The sequence below is a fragment of the Theropithecus gelada genome, chromosome 5, assembly GCF_003255815.1.
Source record: "Theropithecus gelada isolate Dixy chromosome 5, Tgel_1.0, whole genome shotgun sequence".
Lineage (NCBI taxonomy): Eukaryota > Metazoa > Chordata > Mammalia > Primates > Cercopithecidae > Theropithecus > Theropithecus gelada.
Window position 1 is genome coordinate 3,034,366 of NC_037672.1, and position 14,186 is coordinate 3,048,551.

Below are 14,186 nucleotides of genomic sequence, written 5' to 3' on the forward strand. Positions count from 1 at the left end.
GGGACCTCAAAAACTTAGAGGAATCCTCTGCCAGTTTTCAACCCAGTATGCTGCCCAGACTTTAGTGTCTGTGGATGGTCCTCCTTTGAAATGCCTGTGGCCCTGCTGACCACCGTTGACCTCGCCATGGCCCCACGACTCATTGTGCTCTGCCTGTTCTTGCCTGGTTCTTCACCTTCTGGCCTGCTTGTCTTTACGTAGCATTGACAGCGTAGCCGGCCCACCTGTGAGTGTGACTGGCCCGGGCCAAACAGCGGGGGCATGGAACCAGAGCGCTGTGCTGTGCAGTGGAGACTTTTGGAACCGAGGACAGCTGAATGAGGGGTAGATTGGCTGCTAGCATTCACCAGCACGTGTGCCCCAAACCTGCGGGGAGGGCCCCCTTTTTCTCTCTTCTCTTTAACCTGTGACAGTCTGTCTCTTAGACCAAGCCAGGGGACCTCTTGTAGCTGCAGTGTGTGCTCCATGCCCTACCAGGTCTAGTCATATGTGGCGGGGGGCGGGGGTGAGGTGTTTAGAGGTGCACAGTGTGTGCACTGCTGTGTGTGTTTGTTATTTACTCTTTAAAAAAAAATTTAAGACAGGGCCTCACTCTGTCGCCCAGGCTGGAGTGCAGCAGTGCAATCTCGGCTCTCTGCAATCTCCACCTCCTGGGTTCAAGCAATTCTCCTGCCTCAGCCTCCCAAGTAGCTAAGACTACAGGTGCCCACCGCCATCCCCAGCTAATATTTGTATTTTTTGTAGGGATAGGGTTTCACCATGTTGCCCAGAGTGGTCTTAAACTCCTGAACCTAAGTGATCTGCCCACTTCGACCTCACAAAGTGCTGGCCGTGTTATTTACTCTTCAAACAAGTGTGGGGTCAGTTAGGTGCTAGGTGCTGAGTTCTCACTTCCACCACCTCACCAAAGCCACCCTTGCCACGTCTCAGGGATCAGTTCTTGGTCCTTGTCTTTCTGCCCCCGTGGGCTGCGCTGGCGTAGTGTGCCATGCTTTCTTCCGTGAGCCTGTTCTTCTGCATCATCACCTTTCCTGTTCCACTGCTTGCTCAGATGGCTTGGCTGGTCCCCCTTATCTTCTAGGCCTTTTAATACCAAATGCCCCCCGTCGTTGTTCAGGAGCCTCTCGCTTTCTCTATCCACACTTGCTCCCTTGTGATCTTGCAGTACTATGGTTTGAAACAGGCTCCTGTCTCTCCAGTTCATGCCTGCAGGCTGGGCCTCTCCACTCAACTTGCAGCTCACTGTGCTCCTGCCTACCTGACATCACTGTGTGGAAGTGTCACTGGTACCAGAAAGAGCCTGCACCAGACCCTGAATACTCAACCCCAGCACCCCGATGTTTCCATCTGCACCTCAGTTAATGCTCATGTAGCTGCACTTGACTTCCTCACACCCCCACACTCAATCCTTGGGCAGAGTGTTCAGCCCTCACCTCAAAACGCAGCAGAATCCGACCTTTTCTCACCTTCACTACTATCACTTGGCTCAAGCTGTCAGCATCTCACCTGGAACACTGTGGCCAGCTTCTGCCTTTTCCCTGTTCTCAGCACAGCAGCCAGAGTGGCCTTATTAAAATTTAAGCCAGATTGTGTCAGCCGCTCCTCTGAACTCTCTTCATGGCTTCCCAGACAACTCAGAGTGAAAGCCATAGTCCCTGCAGTGGACTTAAGACCACTGCCCCAACCTCATCCACCTTCTCTCACTGCCTCCACACGGTTTCCTCTGTCTCTTGAGAATTTTTCTTACAGGGCTTATTCTCTCACCTCAGGAATTTCCTGGCCACTACTCCTTCCCTCATTCACTCTTTTTTTCTTGGAGACAGGGTCTCGCTATGTTGCTCAGCTCGAACTCCTGGGCTCAAGCAAGCCCACCTAAGCCTCCCCTGCAGCTGAGATTATAGACGCACACCACCACACCCGGCTGTCATTTACTCTTTATTTTTCTCCACAGCACTTCTTATTATCTCATATACTATGTATTTTACTTGTACTTTGTTCGTTGGGCTTTCTCCCTAAAATGTAAGCTTCGTAAGAGGAGGAAGTTTTATTTGCTTTGTTCACTGCTGTATTTGTCGTGCCTAGAACAGTGCCTGGCACACATTAGATGCTCAGTAAATACTTGTTGAATGAATGAATGTATGAATAGCAGTTAAGATCATGGGCTTTGGAGCCAGCCAGGCTTTGGAGCCAGCCAGACCTGGCTTTATATCTCAGTGCCCTCTTTATACTATCTTGACGATGGCGCCAGTTACTTCACTTTCATTCAAAAATGATTTATTGTGTGCCAGGCACTAAGCTTGGCTCTAGGGATATACAGGGATGAATAAAAACAGATAAATCTGTCCTGAGAAGCTGATAGTCATGGAGGAAAGTACTTGGCTCAGGTAACGTGGGGGATCAGACAGGAGGGCTTTATGGTCCAGCCCTGGAAGTGGGTACACCCATTTTTGGCTGTTTTTTATTCCAATAGTTTTGGAGAAACAGGTGGTGTTTTGTTTGCATGGAAAAGTTCTTTAGTGGTGGTTTCTGAGATTTTGGTGCACCTGTCACCCGAGCGGTACACCCGTTTTGTACATTGCTCTGTCACATGGCCACTTTTAACTGCAAAGGGGGCAGAGCCACAGAAGTACTAGCTGGGCAGCCACTTCCTGGCAACGACTCTGCATAATGAGAGTGCATCTTGAGTCAGCATAGGACAGTTGGCTCTCTGGGCCATGTCTGTCCTCTAGCCACCAAATATCCAGGCACAGCCTTCTTCCCTTACAGACATCCTAATCTCCCTTCAAAGACCAGAATGAGGCCGGGTGCGGTGGCCCATGCCTGTAATCCTAGCACTTTAGAAGGCTGAGGCAGACAGACCACGAGATCAGGAGATGGAGACCATCCTGGCCAACATGGTGAAACCCCATCTCTACTAAAAATACAAAATTTAGCTGGGTATGGTTGCGTGCACCTGTAGTCCCAGCTACTCGGGAGGCTGAGGCAGGAGAATCGCTTAAACCTGGGAGGCGGAGGTTGCAGTGAGCCGAGATCGCACCACTGCACTCCAGCCTGGCGAGAGAGTGAGACTCTGTCTCAGGAAAAAAAAAAAAAAAGACCAGAAAGACCTCTGCTCTGTTTCCTCCATGAGTGCTAGACGTGGCTCCTGAGGATTCAGCAGCCTACATAAAGAACCAAATGATCTTCCCTCCTCATACCTAATACACCATGGGGGAGCAGAGGCAGGGTGACTATTGCAGAAATTCCCTTTTAGGAAAGGAAGAGCAGGGTGCCCTCAGTAGACATGGGCCCATCAGCGAAAGGGCCCTGTGGGGTTGGGGAACATTCCTTGATTAGTGCCCAGTTATGCCCTCAGCTGTGTTCACTGTGTCCCATGGCTCCACTCCCAGGACATTTTCCTTCTTGAGCCAGCTAAGATGGACAGACAGATGAAACCTCCACAGGTTTCTTAAGCAGTGCAGAGCTTTGCAGACCCACTGCTGCTGACTGGAGTTTGTGGGTTTGAAGGTTGTTTTAAGGCTCAAGCAGTTCAAGGCTGTCTTCATCCTGGATCCAAGTTCTTCAGCACCATGCTTCTCTCAGAAACATAGTTGGCTTTGGCCTGGCGCGGTGGCTCACACCTGCAATTCCAGCACTTTGGGAGGCCGTGGCGGGCAGATCATGAGGTCAGGAGATCAAGACCATCCAGGCTAACACGGTGAAACCCTGTCTCTACTAAAACTACAAAAAATTAGCCAAGCATGGTGGCGTCCACCTGTAGTCCCAGCTACTCGGGAGGCTGAGGCAGGAGAATGGCATGAATCCAGGAGGCAGAGCTTGCAGTGAGCCAGGATTGCGCCACTGCACTCCAGCTGGGTGACAGAACAAGACTCTGTCTCAAAAAAAAAAAAAAAAAAGAAAGAAAGAAACATAGTCGGCTTTTGATCTTGTTAAGCTAAATTTATAGGTGGCCATTGGTTTGTACTAAGCTCCTATACTAGGCCCAATAAATCAAACCACAATGGAGTCACTCATGCTGAAGTTCCATGTCACCATGCTGAAAGTTGTTTGACCTTCTGAGAGATCAGGAGAGAGATGTAGTAGCCAAATCCCCAAACAGGCCAATTTTAGCCAGCATGATAAGGAGGTCCCCTCTGCTTTAACCTTTGCAAGAGGCAAGGAGCAAGGGAAGTAACTTTGAAAGGACTAGTCTGCTTTTTGTTCTCTGTGTCTGCTTGCTTCAGCCCTTTTCTGCCTATAAAACCAAACTCCTCTGTTCAGCTCATTGAAACAGTCATTCTGTTTTCTTTTTCTTTCTCTTTCTTTCTCTCTCTCTCTTTCCATGCCTCCCTCCTTCCCTTCCTTTTTTTTTTTTTTTTTTCCTCTCTTTCACAGGCTCTTGTCTGTTGCTCAGGCTGAAATGCAGTGGCGCAGTCACGGCTCATTGCAGCCTTGACCTCCTAGGCTCCAGTGATCCTCCCACCTCAGCTTCCTGAGTAGCTGGGACTACAGGTGCATGCCACCATGTCTAAATTTTTTTTGTACAGGTGGGGGTCTCACTATGTTGCCCAGGCTGCATTCTGTTTTTTAGAAAGAGGTGTTGTCCAATTCTAGCATTGCAAAGAAAAGCCAACTAGATTCCAACTTGAAATTTGATGTAATTTTATCCTTTGACGATCTGTTTGCTTCTAGCCAGTTCCATGTGCCAGTAGTTGCACCCACCCTTCTTTCCTAGATACGTTCTCAAACTTGAATTTTCTTTTTTCCCTTCCCTTCCTTTCCTTTGAGTTTTGCTCTTGATGCCCAGGCTGTCGTACAATGGCACGATCTCAGCTCACCACAACCTCCGCTTCTCAGGTTCAAGCAATTCTCCCACCTCAGCCTCCCGAGTAGCTGGGATTGCAGGCGCATGCCACCACGTCCGGCTAATTTTGTATTTTTACTAGAGACGGGGTTCCTCCACGTTAGTCAGACTGGACTGCCGACCTCAGGTGATCGGTCTGCCCCAGCCTCCCAGAGTGCTGAGATGACAGGCGTGAGCCGCCACACCTGGCCGAATTTTCTTTCTTTCAAGTCTCTACTCTCCGCAGATTAATTGGGGGCTGTCTTGAGGCAGCAGTTTGGGTGGGAAAACCACACCCCTGATCTGCTTGTTGCACAGAGCTGAGTTTCTATGTGCTTTTGTCTTTCAAAGCCTTTTCCAGTTTTATTTTCCACGTTTGGGAGTCCAGGAACAGGTGGCTTTTCATACTCTCTAAAGGCCCAAATTTCTGGAATGTTTGCACTTTTTTTTTTTTTTTATTGCTGCTTACAAAGCCAGCAATTCTTGCTTGAGCTCCCTTCCCCAGCAAAATACCTTCCTCGGTATGACGAGTAACAGCGCATACTACTGCTGTTCGACCTGTTTGCTGGAGCGTAGGGCTCTCTAAGCACTTGGTCTGTGTGTTCTGACTCTTGAGTTATCACAGACAACACTGTACTAAATGTGTTGCTGCTACTGAATAACACAGAGCTCCGGCTGCTAGGCCTACTGCTAGACCATCTGTTTACCTGAGGTTTTTTTTAGGTTAACATTTCCCTTCAAGATACTGACATCTGTATCAGTGAAACTAATACTTGCTGCTGTAACAGATAAACCTTAAAATCTCTCTTGTTTGTGAAAAAGTAAGAATATAATTTATTTTTCATGTCCGTAAAAGCCATGTTGAGGGTGGTCAGAGAGGGAGTGGGTGAGTGGACTATGCTTCGTGCAGTCATTCAGGGTTCCAGGCTGGCGGAAGTTCTGAGTCATCAACACATGGCTCCCAAGATCCTCCTGTGGATCTCGGTCCATCTACCAAACAAAGAAGTGAGAACACGGAGAACCGTGTGGCAGATTCTTCCAGGCCAGTCGTGGAAGTGGCATAAACACTTCTGTCCACATTCTGTTGTGCAGATCGCAGTCACATGGCCCCCCTCCCCACAGGGGACTGGGAAATGTAGTCCCTCGTTGGGCCGCCACTTCCCAGCAGCAGTATTAGGAGTTCACTATATATTCTGATTACTAATCCCTTATCAGATATATAATGTGCAGATATTTTCCCCCATTCCATGAGCTATGAAATTCACTTTGCCTATTTTTTCTTTTGTAACATGAACCTTTGGTGTCCTGACTATATCTCTTTTGACAATAAAATATTTTCCTTCTTTTTTACAGCTGAAATTGAGAATAAACTAGGTTTTATAGAAATTCCTAAAAGTCAGTTGCTGTATTAATCTATCCTAAAGATCCACATTGAGTGGGAAGAAAAAGGGGGAAAAAACTTTCATCTTTAAAATTACCTTTATGTAGAAAAGCTCTTTGGTTCTTGGTTATCTCATAGACTGTGGCTTCACACATTAAGCTAATTGATAATATGCTAAGTTTTTAAGAATCTTTTAAAAACTTGGTCTGATAGGATTCTATAATTGAGCTAATCAATTCTATTGTCAATCTAAAAAAAGATATCAGAGAAAAATATCTCCAAATTTAATGAATGTATTAGGGAGTAACAAAGAGGATTATAATTTGGGATGCACAGCCATGGCAAGCCACAGGTGCACCCGAAAAGGGGAAAGGAAGAGGAAGCTTTTATTTGGCAAACAGGGAGAGGTTCACATAAGCTGCTTGGAAACAGAGTTCACTGGTTCCAGGGGCTCAAGATTGCAGTTAGCATCAGTTCTGTGGTGGAGATGCCGCTATGGGGCAGGACTGGTTCCAGGTCCTGGAATTTGGCATCAGTTCTGTGGTGGAGATGCTGCTATGGGGCAGGTGTTCTTTCAAGAGCATCTTATCTCAATTGCTACAGTCCTAAAAATGTCCAGACCAGGCCAGGCAAGGTGGCTCATGCTTGTAATCCCAGCAGTTTGGGAAGCTGAGGCAGGAGGGTCGCTTGGGCCCAGGGGTCTGAGACCAGCTTGGGCAACATGGCAAGATCTCTTCTCTACAAAAGCTTTTTGAAAAAATAGCCATGTGTGGCCAGGCACAGTGGCTCATGCCTGTAATCCCAGCACTTTGGGAGGCCGAGGCGGGCAGATCACCTGAGGTCAGGAGTTCGAGACCAGTCTGGCCAACATGGTGAAACCCCGTCTCTACTAAAAATACACAAATTAGGCCAGGCACGGTGGCTCACGCCTGTAATCCTAGCACTTTGGGAGGCCGAGGCAGGTAAATCACCCGAGGTCTGGAGTTCGAGACCAGCCTGACCAACATGGAGAAACCCTGTCTCTACTAAAAATACAAAATTAGCCAGCCATGGTGCCACATGCCTGTAATCCCACCTACTCGGGAGGCTGAGCCAAGAGAATCGCTTGAACCCAGTAGGCGGAGGTTGTGGTGAGCCAAGATCACACCATTACACTCCAGCCTGGGCAACAACAGTGAAACTCTGTCCCCCACCCAGCCAAAAAAACCAATATATAGCCATGTGTGGTAGTGCATGCTTGTGGTCCCAGCTGCTGAGGAGGCTGAGGTAGCTGGATCTCTTGAGTCCAGGAAGTCAAGGCTGCAGTGAGCCTTGCATTCTGCATTCTAGCCTGGGTGACAGAGCAAGACTCTATCTCAAGAAAGAAAAAAAAAAACAGTCTAGTGGTAAACCTGGTCTCAGAAATATCTGCATATGTGCCAAATGTAGGTCATGAAAAGCATGAGATGCATGAAGGATGTGAAAGAATTTCTTGTGGGGTTATTTTAGAAACTCCTCCTGATGGTTCTTATCTCAGACATGCAAGCAAGAGCCCTTTTTTGTGCCTTCCCTGCTCCAAGTTTGTTTGGGTCTGACAAGAGTGCTTTCATCCTGTTGTGACCAGCTGCCTGACCCTCCAGTGCCTGGCACACAGGACAGGGACAGCAGATGTCTTCTGAATAAATAGTTTGTTAGCCAGGATTCACAGTATGGAAAGATGACTGGGGCTGCCATGGCCACCCAGCCTCCCTGGAGCCTTCACTGCCTGGAGCTGGCTGAGGGTGGCAGCAGCCAGGATGAAGAGGAAAGCCTAACACCTTGACTTGTTTCCCTCTTCATCCAAGAAGGGAACCTGGGAACCAGTCTTCAGTGGGAATCTTCTGTGGATGTAGAAAACCGTACCCTAAAGGGGAAGGGAAGGAACACTGAACCCTTCTCATGGGCCTGGTAGCTTTCTATACAAGTTACCCTATTTAATCTCCACAGCAAGCCTACTAGATGCTGAGATCTCCATGTGCAAATACCCCAGAACCCCACCAAGATGAGGCACAGGGACTCATGGGAAGCCTTGTCTTCCTTGGGCCCATCTGTGAGGCGCAGAACAGCTCACCTCTTGCCTGACATGCTAGTCCTGGGTGATGCATCCAGCCTACCTCTTGTTGCCACCCTACCCCACCATCAGTGCCACACACCCATGAACACAAACCCACTGGGGCTGAGCGGCTGTGCCACTGTCACAGGATCCTCAGGGTGTCACTTCACCAGCTGGAAACTTCTGTGGCCAGTGGCAGCTTTGCCTGAGTTTTGCTTGGGCCCACTGGGCTCCTTCCGCCCACTTGGCCTGGCAGGCTGTGCTTGTCTTTCACTACTGGTCCAGATCCCATGCCTGCCAAGGGCAAGCCAGGTGCAGAGCAGCAAGGGTTGCATGAGCAAATGAGTGCAGGGTCCAGCCACTGGGCACAGCCAGGCATGCCAACTATGGCAGGGTGGGCAGCTCCAGGCACCAGCGCGGGCCCTGGCTACCTGCTGTGGCTGTGGCTAGACCAAGCATACTGCAAGCAGCTTCCACTGTGGGCACCAGGGAACATGGTGACGGCCAGAAGCTTGGAGGCTCCAGCAACCACAGAGCTTCAAAGAGGGTGTCACAGCTTTGGCTTGGGGAGCTCCTAAATCTGGGCTCCCCAAGGGGCCGCAACTCTTCTCTCTTCTTTCCTCATCACCCACAACGTGGTGAGTTGGGGGGTGTGCTTCAGCCTGTTTGTGTTACAGCTGTTTCAGTCCTGCCATTCAGTGGGTCCCAAGTTCTTGTCCCATGTCCAGGAAGAATGAGGTACACAGACAACTGGAGGGCAAGCAAGGAGAAGAGGTGCTTTGCTGAGTGACAGATGACAGTACAGCTCTCAGGAGACCCAAAATGGGTAGCTCCTTTCTGCGGGCTGATCATCCCATCATCTGTGCGGCCCTCAGAGGAGAGGAGACCTGGAGTGGGTAGCTCCTATCTGCAGGCAGGTCGTCCTCATGAGTGTACAGCCCTCAGTAGAGAGGAGACCCACAGTGTGTAGCACCTCTCTGCAGGCAGGTTGTCCTGTTTTCTGCCTGAGTCTGGCTGAGTTGGGAGTTTTTATGAGCTTCAGAGGGGAGGAAGTGCATGCTGATTCATCCATGGGCGGGCCCAGAAAAACCACTGTAAGTTCTCACTCCAGTCTGCAGAACTGGCAGCCCAGCCCTCAGGCTTCAGTCTATCCCTGGCTTGAAAGTGAGGTTTCACTGGGGACCCTGCCCCTTTCCACCCAGGAGCCTGTCTGCTTCCTGCCCTTGTTCACGGTGCCCAGGCTGTTTGTGCCAAGGGGTGCCTGCAGACCTGCCTTGAGCTGAACTAAGCCACGCCTTGGCCTCTCTGCCATGCTCATTGGTGTCCAAAGTCTGGAGGGGGCTGAGGCGGCAGGTGGCTGGTGTGTCAGCACCACCCCTGCCGTGCACACACCTGGCTGGGTTGTGACAGTGCCTGGGCTCAGCCACAACTTTGATCCAAAATCAGAGTAGGTGCCAGGAGCAGTGAGAGGCCAGTCAGTGGGAACAGGCACTTCCGGGCCTGTGGGAGCAGGGGAGCTTCCTGGGCCCCTGAGAGCACAGGGATACCTAGGTCAGCAGCTGTGGCTGGGTGGCTGCAGCTGCTTCCAGTAGTGTGGGGCTCCCACCCCACCAACCTGAAAGGGGATGGGGCTCCCACCTGTTCCTGGCTCACACTGGCACTGGCTACTGCTGCCAGCACCACCTCATCCAGGCCCTGCCTGCCTTGCTGCTTGGCTCCTGAGAAGGTGGAAGCACTGGTTCTAAGCCTACAGACAGTGTCAGGCTTAGGAAAGGAAGGACATAGCAGCCAGGCTGCCATGTTTCTTGCTAGTTACTTGAGTAGTATAAAGTTGGAAGAGTCCAGGGACCCAGAGAAAGCAGAGATAGTGAAATACGAATACGACCAAGAGGGACTTATTCTCTGCTCAATGATTCAGCAGCTTGGGCACAGAAGCACCACTGAAGACGTAAGCCATGTCTCGGAGCACTTGTAGATCATGCTTGTTGTCCACTTGTGGAATCTAGAGGGCAAAATACTGCATCAGGCAAGTGACAGCTCAGCTCTGTACTCCTTTAAGAGGTCAGATAAAAATGGCGTATCCCAAAGAACAGTTCTTACTTCAACTGAAGGGAGAACCAGCAATAGCCCTGAAAAAAATAACCCATAACCAAAGATGATAGCCTTTTTTCAGTGCCTACTGCTTCTCTGGAATGAGTTTCTGTGTTCTCTGTGAAGGGACAGGAGGAACAGGTTCCCCTTTCCCCACCCTTCAGTGACATGGGACATGGCTGTCACTGATGCAGCACTTAGCATATTCTCTGGCATTGGCAGGTGGTTGTTACATGTTTATTAAATAAATATTAACAAAAAGAAAAAATGTGGACTCGATCTGAGGGGGAAGATAATGAGTCTAAGGTGAACATGTTGAACGCCAGGTGCTCTGGACATCTTGTGGTGTGGGACATGAGTCCAGAGCTCATGATCTCAGTGGAGATATTGAGTCGGGGGAGTAGAAGAGCAAAACTAAGGCTGAGGAAGAAGCTTTTGCATCTTTGATGGTTATCTTTTTTGGAGATATCAAGTCTGTATCTCTAGCTGAGCCTCTTCTGAGCTCATCCCAGTCTACCCATCTTCCAAATGTCTGTCTCTTACAATTTTCCACACTCACCGCATTTAAGACAGAGCTCATTGTCTCCCAAGGAAACGTGACTTTCTCCCTGGTTTCCCAATTATTCCAAATGGTCATGGAATCTTAGTCACCCAGCCTAAGCCATTATGTTCTCCTGGATAAAATTTAGTAAAATTTTAGCTGCCCGGAAGGCTTGAGATTGAAGATGCTCATTTCTCTGAGTTACATTAAAGAAAAAAATGGTGCTTGTTTAAAAGATCTTTCTGAAGTATTATAGTGTAGCTTTTTCCACCATTCTTGTTTCGCCATGGGATGCTCTTCTCCCAGCACTTGCCAAGACTCTGTCCCTCACATCCTTCAGGCCTCTCCCTAAATGTGACCCTGGTAGAGAGGTCTTCTCTGATCCTACCTTAGTTAAAACAGCACCTTCCACCTTTACCCTGCTTGATTTCATTTCGTATTTATCACTATACGATTAGCTATTTTTTTCTGATCTCTTATTATCTGATGTGTGCATCTCTCTCCCTGCATTAGTCCATTTTCACACTGCTCTGAAGATACTACCCTCAGGTAGTAATTTATAAACCAAAGAGGTTTAATTGACTCATAGTTCTGCATGGCTGGAGAGGCCCCAGGAAACTTACAATCATGGTAGAAAGCAAAGGGGAAGCAAGGCATGTCTTACATGGTGGCAGGAGAGAGAGAGCACAGGGGAAACTGCCACTTTTAAAACCATCAGATCTGGTGATATCTCCCTCATTATCACGGGAACAGCATGGGGAATCTGTCCCCACAATCCAATCACAGGACTCCCACCAGGTCCCTCTCTCGACATGTGGGTATTATAATTTGAGATGAGATTTGGGTGGGGACACAGAGCCAAACCATATCACTCGCTCGCTAAGAATGTGAGGGAGGGACTTGGTCTTTTTTATTGTCATATTCCCAGTGCTTTGAAGGTGTTTGGTACATAGTAGATGCTCAGTAAATATTTCTTTGATAAATATTTGTAAGCAACCCTGAGCAATATGTCATGTTAGATCTAGTTTACATATTTGGAAACTGAGGCTCACTGTGGCTTCTAAATGGCAGACCCAGTGACAAATTGCATCACCTGGGAATTTTATACTTCATCAAGCAGCTTTCCAGATAAGACAAATCATTATAAGCATGTATTTTTACTCATCATAGGTACCCAAACCGCTCAAACAGAAATGATAAGATGTGTTAGTGGAAGTAGTTGTTATACTTAGATATTTCTGACTTAAAAAAAAATTGCCTTTTTCTCCCAAATTCAGGAGGATATGGTAAAAAAAGTGGCCGTAGTAAAAAATGGAGGGAGATACTGACGCTGCCTCCTGTCAGCCAGTGCAGTGAGCTCAGACATTCCATTGGTAAGTAAATAGTGCCTACTTATGCCTGAATGATACATCTGGCATTATACCATTCGTTAGATGTTATTCTTTCTTGAGAATATTGAAAACAAATACGGAATACGTTATTCCGTATTTGTTTCAAACGTTTTATGATAAATTCTCCTTATATCTTCATTACTCCTCTCAGGAAAGAAAAACAAACCTTTAGATTTTCTGATCTGCAGTTATAAAGTTGGCTGTTGGTTTTTTTCATTAAGAACTTTTTTTTTTTTTTTTTTTTTTTTGGAGAGGTAGGGTCTCACCATGTTGCCCAGACTGGTCTTAAACTCCTGAGCTCAAGCAATCTGCCCCCACCGGCCTCCCAAAGTACTGGAATTACAGGTCTGAGCCACTGTGGCTGGCCCACATTAAAAACATTTTTTAAAAGTAATACGTGTGGCCGGGCGCAGTGGCTCAAGCCTGTAATCCCAGCACTTTGGGAGGCCGAGACGGGTGGATCACGAGGTCAGGAGATCGAGACCATCCTGGCTAACACGGTGAAACCCCGTCTCTACTAAAAAAATAGAAAAAAATTAGCTGGGCGAGGTGGCGGGCGCCTGTAGTCCCAGCTACTCGGGAGGCTGAGGCAGGAGAACGGCGGGAACCCGGGAGGCGGAGCTTGCAGTGAGCTGAGATCCGGCCACTGCACTCCAGCCCAGGCGACAGAGCGAGACTCCGTCTCAAAAAAAAAAAAAAGAAAAAGTAATACGTATACTCATTGTTCTATACATAACTGAAGAAAAAGTAAAAATTCCTCTTCCCACGACCCAGTCGATTATTGTCTCCAGAAGAAACACTGTTAAGTATTGTTTAGTAGCCTTCCAGACAGTTTTCTATGCATGTTTTTAAAAAATATTGGGCCAGGCATGGTGGCAAATACCTGTAGTCGCAGCTACTTGGGAGACTGAGGCAGGAGGATCCCTTGAGCCCAAGGGGTTGAGTCCAACCTGGGCAACATAGTGAGAGCTGTCTCGAGGAGGGGAAAAAAAAGAGGGAAAGAAAGAAAAAAGACAAGAAAAGTTTCTATTGATCTTCAGGAAAGGATTAGTCAAATAAAAATACAGTATATCAGTATAACAGAATACTCTGCAACTATAAAGAATGAGAGTTGCCGGGCGCGGTGGCTCACGCCTGTAATCCCAGCACTTTGGGAGGCCGAGGCGGGCGGATCACAAGGTCAGGAGATCGAGACCACGGTGAAACCCCGTCTCTACTAAAAATACAAAAAATTAGCCGGGCGCGGTTGTGGGCGCCTGTAGTCCCAGCTACTCGGGAGGCTGAGGCAGGAGAATGGCGTGAACCCGGGAGGCGGAGCTTGCAGTGAGCCGAGATCGCGCCACTGCACTCCAGCCTGGGCGACAGAGCCAGACTCCGTCTCAAAAAAAAAAAAAAAAAAAAAAAAAAAAAAAAAAAAAAAAAAAAAGAATGAGAGTTAGCTACAGGTCCTAACATGAGCCTAAGAAGTCAGATGTAGAATCATCTCTATAGAGCAGTCGAAACCGTATTTTTTAAAGATAGAATTTTCAGTTCAAAGGGTACATGCATTTAAACTTTTGATGTTGCTAAATCACCCCCACCAAAAGATTGTATCAGTTTACCGTTCTGCCAACAGTATGTAGCAAGCTTTCTTTGCCATGCTTTTGCTAATACTGGTTGTTATCAGTATTTTTAATATTTACTAAACTGTTATTTGAAAAATGGTTTCTTATGGATGGGGTAGAACATTTCCATTGGATTTTTTCAATTTTTCCTTTCTCTTTTCTTTCTTTCTTTTCTTTTCTTTTCTTTTCTTTTTTTTTTTTTTTTTGGAGACAGAGTCTCAGCACTCCAGGCTAGAGTGCAGTGGCGAGGTCTCAGTTCACTGTAGCTTCCGCCTCCCAGTTCAA

At 47.9% G+C, this 14,186-nt stretch overlaps 1 protein-coding gene across 5 annotated transcripts in view; it reads left to right on the forward strand.

Moving 5' to 3' along the window:
• GRK4 (G protein-coupled receptor kinase 4) overlaps nt 1-14,186 on the forward strand; it is a 75,516-nt gene that overhangs the window by 8,665 nt on the left and 52,665 nt on the right. For 2 of the 5 annotated variants that reach the window (XM_025385363.1, XM_025385365.1), the window contains exon 2: nt 12,184-12,279. The exons of the other annotated variants lie outside the window; for them this stretch is intronic. In XM_025385363.1, the coding sequence (XP_025241148.1) occupies nt 12,184-12,279 (96 nt within the window). The remainder of the gene's footprint in view (nt 1-12,183; nt 12,280-14,186) is intronic. 5 annotated transcript variants of the gene reach the window in all.